The sequence below is a fragment of the Nansenia antarctica genome (genome assembly GCF_963989245.1).
Source record: "Nansenia antarctica genome assembly, chromosome: 6".
Taxonomy (NCBI): Eukaryota; Metazoa; Chordata; class Actinopteri; order Argentiniformes; family Microstomatidae; genus Nansenia; species Nansenia antarctica.
This window is the reverse complement of record NC_137676.1, coordinates 30131257-30148349: the sequence shown is the minus strand read 5'-3', so window position 1 is coordinate 30148349 and position 17093 is coordinate 30131257. Positions and strand designations below refer to the sequence as shown.

Genomic DNA, 17093 nt, shown 5'->3' with positions numbered 1-17093 from the left:
TATATCCCAGTGAGGGGACAAAATATGACATTTTCTGTGGCGTAGAAATCATTCGACTTCCTAGGTAATGTTTGAAAATATTTCCGCTGATAATGTCCGTGTGGGAGCGAAGACAAGATTGAAACATGCTATACATGCTAGTGTTTTGCTAAATGCTATACACTGAAACCCACCTCATCTTACACCCTGATTCTAATATTTCATTGAATATTCCCCCCCAGTGTCATAACCGAGCGCACCTCTCATATTCAGTCTCCCGGAAGGCGTCTGGCTATGAAACAGACCCTCAGCTGAGCACATTAAGTGGCTATTTCAAAATAAAAGCCATTGCATGAATTCAATTAGCTGGTCGTGTCATAGTGTCCCTGAAAGACCGCCAAACCTCTCTCTCTCTCTCCCTCCCTCCTCCCTCTCTCTCTCTCTCTCTCTCCTCTCTCCTCTCTCCTCTCTCCTCTCTCCTCTCTCCTCTCTCCCTCCCTCCCCCTCCCTCTATCTCTCTCCTCTCTCCCTCTCCCTCCCCCCCCCCCCCCTCTCTCTCTCTCTCCATTGGCAAGGATCAGATGACAGTACTGATTGGGGCTCCCAGCCGCGCGTTAGTTGCCCACAGCACATTAATTGAAAGTGAAATGTGGTATTCCCCCCCCCTCCGGAGGGAGGGATGGAGGAGGAGGAGGAGGAGCGAGGGGGGACTCGCGGCTGGAAGTCTTTAATTGTTTCAAATGAGGCAGTTTGATTGACAGTGACAGGACCTGGGCAGCGAGCAGGAAGGGCCCAGATGACAGCGATTAGCGTGCGACCAAACAAGCTGTCGTCTCCTCACAACACAGTTTAGCTACGGGGGAAACGCCGGGCATATGGCTCCTTTAACCCCTCAGCGGTCTGGAACGAACACACACACACACACACACACACTTCCTACCGCACACTGCGAGGGACAGATGGACACGCACACGACACAGACGTGACTAAGCGTCTGTCATGCAGGTAATCGGGGGAGAACCCCCCCTCTGAGAAAAGACAGAGATATAGATATATATATCATAATAATAATTTCATCATCATAATAATAATAATAATAATAATAATAATAATAATAATAATATATATAATGAGCAAATCTCCTCGTGTTTGGAGATGAGATGCATAATATGAAGTGTAATTTTGGGGTAATTAGTCAATCCTATCTGGATTGCTACCATAGCGTTGTGGTGATCAGTCTCCGTCAACGGGGTTGTCAGGATGGTATCTTTCTGTTTGAACATTGCCACCACCGTCGCCGTCCTCTCCTGCTTGGTTCAACAGAGAGAGAGGCCTAGACCACAGAAACCCACTGCTCTCTCTCTGGCTCTTAAACATCCCAAAGTGTTACAAGGCCCCCCATGCTAACCAAAGGTTAATGCTTTCTATGGGGGGGGCTCACGTCGGTGGGAGGTATGTGCTGCGATCCGTTTATATTTCCCCCTGGTAATATGCCGGAGATGGGCTAGGGGACAGGGGGCCCCCCAGCCCTTGCCTCCATCCCCCTTGCTTCCATCCATCCCTCCTTCCATCCTCCTCTCCCCCTGAGCTGCCTCCTCCTCTCTCTCTCCCCCCCCCCCCTCTCTTTCTCTCTCGTGCGTCTCTCCGCTATACCGCCCCCACCTAAATTAAACGGCAGCCTTTAATGATTTCTCCAGTCCAGAGTGTTGTTTTATTTCCAGCCCGCGAGAATTTGTTGCCGATGCCGACACTCGCAGCGCGCGGTTGACGTGGGAACCGGCTGAGAGCGGGGGGGGTTGGGGGGGGGGGGGGGGGGGGAGTGGCGGGGAGTGGCGGGGAGTCGGATGAGGGGTTTGTTGGCTGGAAACAGCGGGGAGTTAGCCCGGTGAGGAATGTCAGGTCAATTGTTCTTGACAGTGTTAATATCGCCACGCCGTCGTCATAATTACATGTAAATAAATAGCGAGATCGCTCTCAGCTGGAGGTGAGGGAGGAGAGGACGGGCGTCTGGAGGGAGCACAGCTGGGGACCTGGACCCCGTCTTATTGGGAGGGAGGGAGGGAGGGAGGGAGAGAAGGAGGGAAGGAGGGAGGGAGGGAGGAGGAAGGAGGGAGGGAGGGAGGTAGAGGGAGAGAGAGCGAAATAGAAAACAAAAAAGAGGGAGGTATAGACTCTTGTTGAGAGCTAAGCTTGTCTTTCAAAATGTTGCAAACATCAGTTTCTATTTGATCCTATATGGTTTTGGAACTGTACTCCATGCAACACTGCTTGCTTTTTTATGGTTTTGTCAAATTGTGTATGGAAATATAATTGACGGCGGCAGCCTCTATCATAGCAATGAGGGGGAGAAAGAGTAAGAGAGAGAGAGAGAGAGAGAGAGAGAGAGAGAGAGAGAGAGAGAGAGAGAGAGAGTGAGAGAGAGGGAGGTGTGATTGTACTGAATGGCAGTTGCACCTCTGCTAGAGTATTAATCATGCCTCCTCCACCTGTCAGAGTGGTATCTGGAACCAACAGGAAGCACATGCATCCAGTTGACCTTTGACCTCTGGGTGTCTTGTCTACTACAGGTTTACACCAGTGATCCCCCCCCCCCTCCTCCCGCAATGTAATGTCCCTTTGACATGACCCCACAGGTTCACCCAGGGAGAGGCACAATGGCCGACATCATGCCAAAACCACAAAGAAACCACATTCATTGTTTGTTTGTCGTCTGAGAGATAAATGATTTCTCCTTTGATACAGTATCTACAGTAGAGTATATACCCAACAACCCGCTCACTATAATCTGCAGTCAAGGAGCATATATGGTATGTATAGTAAAACCATCATGTCTTACAATACTTTGAGGAAAATAATTATATTAACTTTGTGAAAAAGATATATTCTAGGTCAAGTTTGACCATTGACCCAGTATTTGTTGTCCATTCGAAGGGACATCATCAAGAAAACATGAGTGCTGTTTGCGTCTAGATTATCCTTACAATCAGATGTATCCATTCCAGAATGCCATTCCATATGACAGCTATTGTTCACTTGATGTGCTTGATGTGATTGTTGAGCTAAAATAGATTAAAAGGCTCTTTCAAATCATAACCACTATAATGACGTCCCTTATGGAAATCATATCAGCACACACTTCTGATGATTTTACATCAAAGCCCAATGTACAGTACATCTATATATGGCTATATGACAGGTATTCAAGATCATGTTGGATGAGGAGCCTGAGGTGGTTTATAAAGAAACAATACGCGTTTCCACTTGTGTGATAATTGTAGTGAAGTTATAATCGACACATTCTATTTGATCGCATGACAAGCATCACAGGCATAAAGTGGCCTCTAAATAAGAGTGGTCGCATAATAATGTTCACATTCATCATCGTTAAGTTATCTGACCAATGTTACACTGAAAACACCTCCGCTCGTCTCCTAGAACCAATTACAACTCAGGTGAGAGTATAAGATCATTTGTAATGGCGTTGTCCAGTTTGCCCCCCCCACACACACACACCACACACACACACACACACACACACACAGGCGGTTTCGACAAACTTGGTCCTATGCTACTGCATTGGATCCATACAGTATGTGCTTAGGTCTCTACCAGTCCCCCCCCCCCACTTAAATCCTGGTCTTACAGGATTTGCTGAAATTCATATTGGCTGCTCCTGCAAGATAAATGTAAATCACATTCCCTTATATTTGGTATTTATCAGGATGCAACAGCTCACTTTCACCGCCAACTATCTCACACCCGCACACAACACTCTTGCATTTAAATAGCATCCTTATTGGTCTGACCTAACCTTTCATCTACGAGAGTGGAATAATGTTTCCTCTCTGGAGAAAACGAGGGCATGGAGGGGGGGGGGGGGGGGAGTGAGTTGGAAATGAGGGAGAGAGAGAGAGAGAGACTGACTGCCCCTAGATACAGAGCCAGCTCAACCAGTGTCCTACAGTGTTACAGTGTCCTAAGCTAAATATTTCCCCCCTCAACACCCCAATGTCACAGAGTAACAATCAACGGATTTGACATTCCTCCCAAGCAAATGAGGTCTTGCAGTCGAGGGCTTCTAACATGTATAGAAAGCGCTGACTGCCTAGATATACAGAATAGTATCTTAAGATCCGGAATTTTAAGAATATGGAATTTTGGACGAATCCATCAACCAACTCCTAATTTAAACAGAAGTTATGAACGGCCAACATTATCAACCAATACCCAATAACTGCACAGACAAATACAAATAGCTGTGCTTGATTTAGTTTGCCTGGAACAATGAAACTAATACTATACAAACTAAATAGAAAATGCCTCAAGTAAGTATCTGGTATATTCTTCACCCATGTCTGGTACTGTACTCTCAGTCTAATTGATCCAACACCTCATTTGAATATAGCCCTGCCAAACCAACAGGAGGTGCTAGGTTGTATAAAATACCTTGTGAGGGTCTTAACTCTACAGAGAAAGAGGAGAAGAAGGCTCTCAACCACTGAAACTGTACTACCTCCAATTACTACTAGAGCCAGAAAAACTCTACATTCTCTACATTTCCAGCACTGGAAAAAAAGAGAAAAAGAACAGAGAAAAATGAAATTAAATGTATGCTAAAAAATTTATTTTGCCAGTGGATATGATTTAAATTCCACCATTTGTTTTGGGCAGCAGAGCAGGTCTCATCTTTTTTTTGTAAAGCCTCTTACTTTCATTTTTTTTAAATTATTATTATTCTTGCCAAATTGAAACAGCATCTGTATTTAGGATGAGTTCTAATTAACAAGTATCTACCCCCCCCTCCTCCCCCCAACCCCTGTCTTCTCTGTCTCTAAGTATAGAAGCGATGTAAATATAAATATATGCATTTATCCTTTCTGATTTGTTGACACTGGAGCGTGCCAGCTGACACCGTGCCCAGTGAAGAGCTTAATACCCCAAGTTCTAATAACGCAGGAGACTAAGGCGCAACACTCTCTCTCCCTCTCTCATTGACATTCAGGTGCACAGTGTCTTGTCAAAAAGCATGGGGTTGGAAGGGAGGAGAGAGAGAGAGAGAGAGAGAGAGAGAGAGAGAGAGAGAGAGAGAGAGAGAGAAAGAGAGAGAAAAACAGTTTATATTTTTCTTTTTTGGCAACCCCTGAGCAGGCTTCTTAAATATAATTCTTCCCATTTTTTTTCCGCCCCTTTTTTAAAGTGGCTGCTGTGCTAATAGAAGTGTGGGAGCGCAGTGGTGAGAGGAGAGGAGAGACCTCCTCCTCCCCCCCCCCCCCCCCCCCCCCCCCCTCCACCCCTTATCTCGGGCAGACAGTTGTCAGGAATCACTAGCGGAGGCCTGAGTTAGCGCGCGCGGCGCAGGCAGGCAGGCCTGGGGATATGGATCAAAGGGAAGAGAGCCGGGGAGCGCAGCAGCGGCTCTGATCCCCCCCGGTTGCTGAAACCCAGCCTATTCACACACACACACACACAAACACACACACACACACACACACACACACACACACACACACACTCCCTCTCACTCCCGACATCAAATAGCTAGCCAGAGCTACCGCCATTCCAAAACACAAATCTTCCTCTCCTCTCCTCAACTGACTGCAACGGAAACTGAGGGGGAAAAAAAGACTTTCTTTCTTCAGTGACTTTCTACGACGAGTACGTGGATTTGTTGGGTTTGTTTGGGAGTGATTGTTTCTTTTTTTTCAGTGGCAGTTCAACAAGTTCTTGGTCCTGACAGAGGGATTAGTGAACTAACATTTGTCTGTCTGACTGACAGTTTATATAGAAAACAGTCTCACATTGGGGTGGTTCAAAATAGCCAAATAGATTTACGGGGTATTTTGTGATTCAATAAGATCAGCTTTACGTTATCGGGAATACGAGGATGTAGCTAGATGACTTTGGAGCTATGAGAGAAGGGACTGTACACATACCAAGTGTCATTTCCATCATCACAGGGCTCATATTTTCTTATTGTCATTTCTTTCACTCAATAAGACTCGGGATTGGTTGCATTTAAACTGCTAGTTTCCTACGGCACATGAAAGTCAGGTCTAATTCTTTCACATTCAATTTGAGAGGGGAGACGCAAAATGGCTAGTGTGAATTAGATTGCAAATGCAATATACACTATCCAAAATTGTATTATTGCCTGTCACACTGCATGGATGTTCTTTTCTTTTCTTTTTTAAAGCTCGATCTTTGAAAATGTTTTCTACATTGTCTCATCTCATGTAGAAGATGGGTTTGATGATGAAAGGGTCAACATTGTTGATATGACAACAAGGTCAAACAGGCCTGCTCCTGCTCATGTAACCAAAGGACTAATGTACTGTCAGATCCAAATAGTTGTATTATTATGGTAAACATATCATTTCATTTGATGGGCTTTTCTAGATATGAGAGATATGAAGAGGAAGAGTTCAGGACTACTCAATCAGAGGCTCAAACAGGCACTTCATTGAACGGAGCAATAGACTACTAACAGCGGTTGGGGCAGACAGAGAGAGAGTGTGGGGGGGGGGAGAGAGAGAGAGAGTGAGTGAGTGAGTGAGTGAGTGAGTGAGTGAGTGAGTGAGTGAGAGAGTGAGTGAGAGAGTGAGTGAGTGAGAGAGAGAGAGTCTCTCTGAGAGAGAGTGAGTGAGAGTGAGTGAGTGAGTGAACTGAGAGAGAGAGAGAGAGAGAGAGAGAGAGAGAGAGAGAGAGAGAGAGAGAGAGCGTGTGGGAGAGGAAGAGAGAGAGAACCTGTTTGTGTCCACCCAGATGTAATTACACTCTTCCACAAAGCCCTGACACCTTTATCAACTTGATATCTTTAGTTCTGGTTACTTAAGTAATCTAAGTCGAAAATATACTGTGTGGAATAGATGCTGTAAACTCACAGATTGCTATTGTCTAAAGCTTGGTCCCCTGAGATCTACCAAAAGAAATCATCTTGCTCGCTCACTGTTGTCAAAAATAGGGGAATGAAAGAAAGTGTGAATGCAGGTCATATCAGGTTTTTCCACAACAAACCAAAGTTTGAACTGTAAAGATGGCGCATTGACTTGTATTTGTATACTGTGTGAGGCAATAAGGTTTGGTCGCTGTTGGTGACAAGACGTAAGCTCACTAAACTGTAAGTTTGTATGCAACACTATAATTAGTGAGGTTTCAAGACAAAAATACGTTTTGCAGACAATGAACGTCTCTCTCTTTCGTGAGGTTGCTGATAGTTGCATAAACCGAAAATTGGTCAAGCTCTCCCCACAGCAAACTTTAGTCAAACCAATTACAACGACCAAAACACATACTCACTAGACAGTTGCTTGTTTGAACAAGGAGAGGAAATTAAAAACAACTTCTGAACAGAAACATTCCTTTGGGGGGGAAAGACGTTCGCTCGATTTGCTAGAGTGTGCCTCGACTGACATCCGCCATAACAAATGTAAGAACAACAAACAAAACTACATAAAAAATAGGATTCTCTAGCATCCATTCCCCCAATCCACTGCTGTTCATCAGCCCGTCAATTCAACTGTGACTGATTACTAGTCCCCAACACAGCCTGTGCATCACTGACACACACACACACACACACACACACACACACACACACACACACACACGTAAATACACGTAAACACACACACACACACACACACACACACACACACACACACACACACACGTAAACACACACACCGTATTTCCATATATATTTCAAAACCCTGCACTGTATGGACTAATTTGTGCTGGTGAAAGCTTTACCTCCACCCATATGCTCCTGCTGTAAAGGAAATATTCTCTCTAGCTGTGCGCATATAGAGCACTTTATTAAGGGACGTACAGTGGGTTTTGGAGATGCAACGTTGAGGAGAGGGCGAGAGAGAGGGGAGAGGGAGTGTAATGACAGGGGAAGGAGGAAGAGATTCAATTCAAATTCCTTGCCGAGTGGGGGAGAGAGAGAGAGAGAGAGAGAGAGAGAGAGAGAGAGAGAGAGAGAGAGAGAGAGAGAGAGAGAGAGACAGAGAGAGAGAGAGAGAGAGAGAGACTGACAGACAGAGAGTGAGAGAGAGAGAGACTGAGAGAAAGAGAAAGAGAGAGAGACAGACAGACATACAGACAGACAGACAGAGAGAGAGAGAGACAGACAGACAGAGAGAGACTGAGAGAAAGAGAGAGAGAGAGAGAGAGAGAGAGAGAAAGAGAGAGAAGGTGGGTCTTGTGTTGAGAGGCAGTGTGGTGGTACGATGGGGCCTGAACTGTGCTACTCCTGTCAGAAAGGAACATTAATTTCTCCCACAATGAGAGGCTGATGGGATTGCCACATGTCACATGTGGACCAGGGTGAAGGGTTATGAAAGAGAGAGGTGGGGGGAGGGGGGGTGGAGAGAGAGAGAGTGAGGGAAGGAGGGGGAAAAAGAGAAAAGCGGTTCATAGGGCTTGCTGATCCTAAAGAAATAACCCTCTTCTCACACATACAGGTAATAATAATATATTATAATATAATAATAATATTAATAATAATAATAATACATTAGACTTATATAGCGCTTTTCTAGACACTCAAAGACGCTTTATAAACTGAAAAGATTGAGTAGTAATAATAAAAAGAAACAAAAAATAAATAAAATAAAGTATAGGGGCCTAATTGAGGTAGTGCTGGGGACACATGGGGAGGGGAGGGGGAGAGGGTTAACTGGTGAAGACGAGCTTGAAGAGGTGGGTTTTGAGGGCCTGTTTAAATGTTGGCAGGGTGTTGACCTGTCTGATGTGGTTGGGGAGGGCGTTCCAGAGGGACAGGGGCTGCGGTTGAAAAGGCCCCATCACCCCAGGTCCGGAGCTTGGTCCTGGTGGTCTTGAGGGTGGTTTACTGAGGTACTGTATACATCCACAGTTCACCAAAATGTCCACACCCCAAAAAAAAACACGTCTTCAAAAATATACTACCGATTAGTTCCTATATGAAAAACTAATTTGTATATATTCCATTCTTAATACATAAACTCATACGTATGCAAAATCTAAGTAAGGACACCTCTTAATAGAAAAATCCCCCCCCCCTCCACCATACAGTAGGCTGGTGTGGTAATCCCTAATGTAAAACAGGAGAGGGGTTGTTATTTTATCTTTTCTTCCCCGACGAAGAGGCGAGGGAGAGCAGAGCGCGAGGCGCGTTAATAATACAAAAAAAGCCAACCCTGTTTCCGATATTTATGCAGGTTTGTGCCACGCGAGCATTAGGCTCCCAAAGCCCCACCACCACGATTAACAATCAAACACGGCGCAAAACGCCCCTGTTATCCCCCCAACTCTCCACTACAAGAGAAAATCTCTTTTTTGTCACCAAATCCTTAATTCTTTCTTCTCCCGAGAAAAAAAGAGGAAGTAATACCAGTTTCCAATCTGCTTTGGGAAGAAAAAATGTAGACGGGGGGGGCAGGTGGGGGGTGGGAGATAGTCCCAATAAAATATGTGTGAACGAGGGGGTAATTGTGGACAAACGCAGCATTGAATTTCATTTTCAAACTCTTTTAAACACCATTTCAATCTTATTTTCTGCCTGTTAGTCAGATCGTGTTGCTTTGGGGTGGGCTGGACTGCCCAGTTTTTGGGTGAGTAATTGCGTTATAATTTCCTCCTCATTCAGTGATTTGCATCAATGTCAGTCATTTCCCTATTCTGGGCGCTTAGGAGTTGAACCCGACCAGAAAAGTGTCATTTGGAACGGCTATTGTTCAAGACACCATGAGAGGATAACGTTAAGAATCCCTGTGTGCATGGAGACACACACACACACACACACACACACACACACACACACAATAAGGGAATATATTGAAGTCCTCTGAAACCAATTGATTTTACAGTAGTGATATATTGCGTGATATATAGTGATATATATATAAATCTCCTGTCAATTCCCTTGTCCTTCCTTAAGAGATGGTCAGGAGAAACACAGGATGGTCATAGCTAATACTCCCCAGTTCATACTCTGCACCAAGACAGTCTGAGTTAGGATTAGGGCTAGTCAGTTCATACTCTGCACCAAGACAGTCTGAGTTAGGATTAGGGCTAGTCAGTTCATACTCTGCACCAAGACAGTCTGAGTTAGGATTAGGGCTAGTCAGTTCATACTCTGCACCAAGACAGTCTGAGTTAGGATTAGGGCTAGTCAGTTCATACTCTGCACCAAGACAGTCTGAGTTAGGATTAGGGCTAGCCTGCACCTGTGTGTGTCCGAGTTAGAATGTTGATTCTGTACTGTAAGGAATGTTGGGGTTTGTGTCAATATCCAAAGACAATGATGAAATGAAAGGAAATCAAAGCGTGTGGGGGGGGGTCTGTTATAATTAGACCCTCCGATACAGTGTAAACACTTGCGGCGTGGTTTTGCGCGTATCTGCAATTGATTGAATGCCGGGCCTAATCGTGAGTTACACCGAGATTCACAATCGGGACAAACAGTCGCCAAACATCAAGAGATGTCGCTACAATTCATTAGACGAGAGTGCATCAGCGGCAAACATCTGTTAATTCGTCAAATGACTTTCGGTAGACACGGGTAGACGATTTATTGAGTCATTAGTTTGGTGTGATTATTTCTTTTTCCTCGCTATGATCTCTTCCAATTACTTGTTTCCCCCAAAGTGCACACTGCACCGAGCATCATTGTAGTTATGAGTTCCAAACTCTAATTCGTTTAAGAATCACAGCGCCGAACAATCAGCCCTCCTACCGTCATTAGGAGACTCAGGGATACGGGATGAAATTAATTGTGAAATGATATCACACACAAATCCCCCTGTAGCGAGAGGATATTCATATCACAGCCGTACCCACTCAAACACTTTAAAACCACAAGAGACACGCTTAGCTAACGAGAGAGCGGCCGAGGGGGCCCCTGTTCAATCAAACCCGCACAAACTGGGTTTTTGGGGGTTAAACCAAAACAACAGTCTTCCCAAGCAGTGCTAGTAAGTAGCTGCATGTCTTGGGGCTCAAATTCAATCAATGAAGCCATGATTAAACATATACACCCCCACGCACTCGGGCGCACGCACGCACACACACACACACACACACACAAACAGCACATTACGTACCTGCGGGGAGAGGCCGTTGCTGACGGGATTCATGTGGTTGCTAGGCGCCGCCGAGCTCATGAAGCCGTCTGTGTAGCTGGAGAAGCCGTGGCGATTGGACGAGAGGCCGTAGGCGGAGCCTCCGTCGGGGGCCGAGAGGCCGCCCTGGTGCATGGTGGAGGGGGGGAGGGGCTGGGGGCGGTGGACCGTTCCACTGACGTCTGACAGGAAGAAACAGGCGGGAAAAATCTAAAATTAATTTTGGGACTTTTCTTTTTGAAAAACGTCAACACGTTTCAGCGTTGTTGAAAATCAGTGACTCGCTCGCTAGTCAACTAACACAGCTTGTTTTGTGAGCCTGCTAACAATGTAAAGTAGTGTTCTAGTTAACTAGGTAGCAGTGGGGATTATTCACCCAATCCATTGCGTTGTTGCAGTATTTTGGGCTCGACGAAGCGAGTTTGTGTTGTGTTTCTCAACAACGTCGAAACGTAGTTCCGTTGGAACATTTCGATTGGTTGCTGACTTGTTCCCCCTTTCACCAGACCGTGTCACATATTCAAATAATGATATTTGTATGTCCTTCTCATACAGTATGTACAGTATAAAGGACATTGCTCATACCTTTGACAGTAAGAACGTTTTACCTACTAGGGTCAAAAAGGAGCACACATCTACAGTATATGCACAGATCAGGGCTAGATAATGGCTTGTACGTGCAATACACAGAACTACATTTTACGTATCCAAAGCAACTTATAATAAGTACATTTGTCTATAGAAGTGAATCGACTATACAACAGTCATCGTAAGTAAAACCTTCGACCGTGCCCTCAGCAGTCACAGTGCTTTCTTGTTTTATAGAACTACCAGATATATAAAAGACTATTAGCTCCAGGGTATACATTTCTATCGGAACAGCACGCACAGTACATCAGCCAGTCCCGGTGGAAAAAAACACAACTCTACTTTTTGGGAGATTCCTGTCAGAATGTAGCTAAATGGCTACGGTACTGTTGACCAGGTGACACCGAGCGTACCTTGGGAGAGAGCAGCGGTGGGGTAGCCGGATTCAGGCAGCTGGTACGTGGGTAGTGTCGGCATTCCAGTGGGAGGGAAACCGCCGGGCAACAGGTGGTTGAACGCAGCCAGCTGATTGGCTCCCGCTTGCTTACGCCACCTGGCTCGCCGGTTGCTGAACCACACCTGGAGGAACAGAGAAGGGTGACAGGCGTCAACGAGAGACTAGCAGGGGCGCGTTCAGTCGCCTCAATGTTCTGCGTGGCTTATGTATCGACACAACCCTGATCATTACCGACGTTCACCATTTCTGCTGATTTCCAACGTTTTGCTCTGTGGTTTGTTTTCATTCTGAACACACCCCTTCACTACAGGAAAGAGGAAAAGAAAGAGAGAAATGGACAACAGAAAGACTTTGAAAGATCTAGATGAGCGGAAGATCATGGTAGAGAACCTGCTGTTTCACATAACTGATAACTGTTTGTCCAAACTGGTTCACAGAGTGTAATTGAGGGGTAAGGGGGTGGCGGGGGGGGGGGTGATAATTGCCTGACATGCCAATCAAATACCTTTGAATCTTGGTGAAAGTGCTGTTGTCAGTCGGGGTAGGTCTTAGAGGCATTTTAAGAACCGGACCATCTATGCTAATCGTTCTGGTCTTAAGATGAAGAGCCTAACAGGGCGTAAGCGACACATAAATAACCGCAATGTTTCGAATAGACCGGGTGGGACATCATCCAATGGAAGTGTCCGATCCTGCAGCTGGCTATTAGTAAGTTAGTAAGATCAAATCCTCATGCTGGAGATGTTCAGTGTTGGTTTACTCACGCCTAACGGGGCCCATGAACAAACTGGAGGTAGTCGCTCTATGAGTAGAGGGCTGCAGGGGAATTTTCCTGGATGCACAGTGTACAGGTTTTTCGCCCATGCTTGCTTGCTTGCTTGCTTACGTGTTCTGTTATCACGACATCTTACTTGTCGCCTTATCTTCTCTGCTCTCTGTGAAGTGCGTTGGGTTACATTTTGTGAGAAATGCGCTATCCAAATAACATTTGATTTGGATTCGATTTGATGAACCACTAAAGTCTCTTGGTCTTTTCAGTGTCTTCAAACAAACAAACACACCTCACACACCCAAGGGAGACATCAATCTTCTCATCACTTCAAATGGAGGCTTTCAAGTCACTAATGAGTTTGACTGCCTGAGTTTGAACTACCGTGTGCGTGTGTATGTGCGTGCGTGCGTGCGTGCGTGCGTACGTGCGTGCATGCATGCATGCAAGTGTGTGTGTGTGTGCGTGGGCGCATGAGTGAGTGAGTGAGTGCGTTCATCCATATGTGTGTTTGAACCCAGTCTCTAGGGAGCCTTGTGTGTGCGAGAAGACAGGCTGAATGTCACTGATCTATGGCTTGCAGGGGTGATTCATCAGTCCTTAATACACTGTCTGTGCAGTTAATCTCCTGTTGTTTTCCAAACGGGGCCGGCCCTTTGAGAGGGCCAGTGAAAGAGAAGCACAATGGGCCAGGGCTGAATAGGCCACAAAGAGAGGGCGTCCATTTTTAAACAGCTCTCTCTCCGCCAAGCAACGCTTTCAGCTGGGCCAAGACAAGGGATGGGACAGACATGTGCACACACATAAACACACACACACACACACACACACACCCAGACGCACACACACACACACACACACACACACACACACAGAGCCATATGTGACACAGTCTGGTGAAAAGGTCTGCATGCCGGCAATTCTCAAGTCGTGCAAATTACCCAAAAAGCGTATTTTGTTGTTGTCGTTTTCCGTTTTTTTTATTTTTTATACTAGGAACCTTTCCGCTTTGAAGAGCCCACTCAATATAACAAACAACCATTTTAGGTTCACTAAATACTTTTACAATTTGTGAATTGGATTCACTGTATCGTCTGCCATTTGGGAGCAAACATGTTTGTTTCAGATTCAGAGCGAGTTTCTCTGGTATTTGGTTTGAGGTGGACCAACATTCAAATAAGCATATCTTCTTCTTCAACTATATTCAGATTTCAATGTATGACACATCATGACAGCTTTACAATCAGCACTTTCATAATCAATAACATTATGCTCAAATCGCGATAGCATCGTGTTTACGTCTTACCCAGATCAGGGCTTCATGAGGAACATTCAGGGGACTTGAGGGACATTCAGGGAACTTGAGGGACATTCAGGGGACTTGGGGGACATTCAGGGACTCCAAGCTTTTGCACAATTCCCATCCTGCTCTAAAACGTCAATGATAATGTCTAAGATGCTTATGTACCATACCTCTGTTTAGAATTCCGCCCTACATGCAAAAAGAATAGACACCAGTGAAATTACAGGGCAAACCAAAGCCACTAGCCACTAGCCCTAAGGCCTTCGACAGAGCCAAGACCTTCCCACACGCATACACAACACACACACACACACACACACACACACACACACACACACACACACACACCCCTCTCTGCCCCCCAGTAAACCAAACCCTCAGACTCAGCAGGTTCCTCAGCTCCAGCCCACAGCTCCAGACACACAGCCCTGGACCTGCCTCCTCTAGCTATCTATCCTGAGCCTCCCTCTCCCTCTCCCTCTCCCTCTCCCTCTCTCTCTCTCCCCCTCTCTCTCTCTCCTTCTCCCGCCCCCAGATTAAGCAGATTGCAAAATGAAAGAGCAGTGCTCATTGCTACAGGCACCAATGACCTTCTTTTCAACTCAGTGGGACACTAATTGCTTAGGTCTTAATTAAACGTGGCGGAGAGAAAAAAAAGTGAGTGAAAGAGAAGCCTCATAGCAAGTACGAGCCTGAACGCAGGTGAGCACACACACACACACACACACACACACACACACACACACACTGGAACACACATACCTCAACACACTTTTACACTGGTAAATGAAATCATACAGTAGCACACTTTACTGTATATACAGGTAACAGCCTCATCTGTGTGCAAAAGTCCACACAGAAATTCACAACCTCCATCACTCCATACACACAGAGACACACACACGTGCTGTACATACATATGATGAAAGTATAAAAACACACTGACACACACATCCCACACACACACACACACAAGCAATTACGCACACACACACACACCACCAATTTTTCGCCTCAAGCGCGTCACTTTCTTCCTCTCCTTCTGACTGATATTTCAGGTTTTAAATTTTTGCGCAAATGAAAACATGCCTTTCAAGTGGAGAATATCATTTGAGTCCTATTTTCGAGGGGGGGCTCAAATAATTAGATGAGGCAGTATTTGCCCGAGGTGCTGAGAGTGAGAGAATTGAGCGGAGACACTTTTCAATTCACACAACTTACCAGCATACACCTCTTTCTCCTCCTCTCCCTAGCACTACCAACGCAAAGTTATCAACTGTAATACTAACACATTTGTACTTCATGTGTGTCGTCTGTAGAAAAGATACATCAAGACTTCATGGAAAAACAAACAGTTTATGGTGAAACCTCATGTCCATTGTCCATGTCCAAATTCAATCTCTACCGAATCAATGTCTTGCTGTTTGGGCTCAAACAGAATGTGTGTGTGTGTGTGTGTGTGTGTGTGTGTGTGTGTGTGTGTGTGTGTGTGTGTGTGTGTGAGTGTGCGTTTCTAAGTTTCAAGTTTATTGTTGCACATTACATGAGTGTAAGAGAGTAAAATTCTTAGGCTTCTGGTTCCTGACATTGCAGCACAAGACAATAAGACAATAGGCATGATTGAAGATACCGGTAAACAGTCACAACAGTACAGGACATAAGTGACAAATAAGACAGGATACAATGAGCAATACAACTAGTAATAAAATATATAGCGTCTGAGTGTGTGTGTGTGTGTGTGTGTGTGCGTGTATGTTTGTGTCTGTGCGTGTGTGCGTGTTTGTGTGTGTGTGTGTGTGTGTGTGTGTATGTTTGTGTCTGTGTATGTGTATGTTTGTGTCTGTGTGTGTGTGTGTGTGTGTGTATGTTTGTGTCTGTGTATGTGTATGTTTGTGTCTGTGTGAGTGTGTGTGTGTGTATATGTCTGTGTCTGTCCGTGTGTGCGTGGGTGCATGCGTGCTTGTGTGTGTGTGTGTGTGTATGTTTGTGTGTGTGTGTGTGTGTGTGTGTTTATATATGTTTGTGTCTGTCCGTGTGTGCGTGCGTGCTCGTGTGTGTGCGTGTTTATCGGTGTGTGTGTGTGTGTGTATTTGTGTGTGTGTGTGTATATTTGTGTGTGTGTGTGTGTGTGTGTGTTTGTGTGTGAGTGTGTGTGTGTGCGGCTCCAAGGCTCAGTGGGTTCTCTAAGAGGCTCTGAGCAGCTCCAGAGTCTGAAGGACTTGATGCCCTGCTCTGGAACCAGACCGCAATGTCACCTTGGAACAGGGATGTTCTCTGTCTGGCAGACTGGCTGCTGCAGAGCTGAAAAAAACACTCTCTCCCATTTCCAAAAGGTGATAGTTAGGTACAAAAAAAGTGATTAATATTCCACAATCTAATAGGGAGAGAGGGGTGTTTGAAAAAAGATGAATTTGCCAATTGTAGCCGCAGGGCACCTGTCCCTTTTTTGGGCTACATTTCATATCACACACTGGTGCATATTTCAATATTTCCACAATTGTGCCAGAAAGATCACAGAAAAATCCAGAAGAATAGAAAGGGGTGGGTTGGGGGGGGTGAAAGCGCGCGGGGGGGAGAACGCTGTCTGAACGTTGTTAGCATGTTCGGTCAAACATTGAGTTTTCATGACTTAACGTTCAAGTTGCTAGACTGCCATGTCTAGGGAAGGAACGTACCAGGAACGTCCCTGGAATAGAAAGACAATAAGTGGCCTGGGGTGGTCCAGTGGTCTAGCACCATGGCCTGGGGTGGTCCAGTGGTCTAGCACCATGGCCTGGGGTGGTCCAGTGGTCTAGCACCATGGCCTGGGGTGGTCCAGTGGTCTAGCACCATGGCCTGGGGTGGTACAGTGGTCTAGCACCATGGCCTGGGGTGGTCCAGTGGTCTAGCACC

General features: G+C 45.6%; 1 protein-coding gene across 1 annotated transcript in view; it reads right to left on the bottom strand.

Moving 5' to 3' along the window:
• LOC308160189 (paired box protein Pax-7-like) overlaps window positions 1-17093 on the bottom strand; it is a gene marked incomplete at both ends in the record, with an annotated part of 95987 nt that overhangs the window by 33901 nt on the left and 44993 nt on the right. The window contains 2 exons of the mRNA XM_080534084.1: window positions 11067-11259; window positions 12067-12251. Coding sequence (XP_080390210.1) covers window positions 11067-11259; window positions 12067-12251 — 378 coding nt within the window. The remainder of the gene's footprint in view (window positions 1-11066; window positions 11260-12066; window positions 12252-17093) is intronic.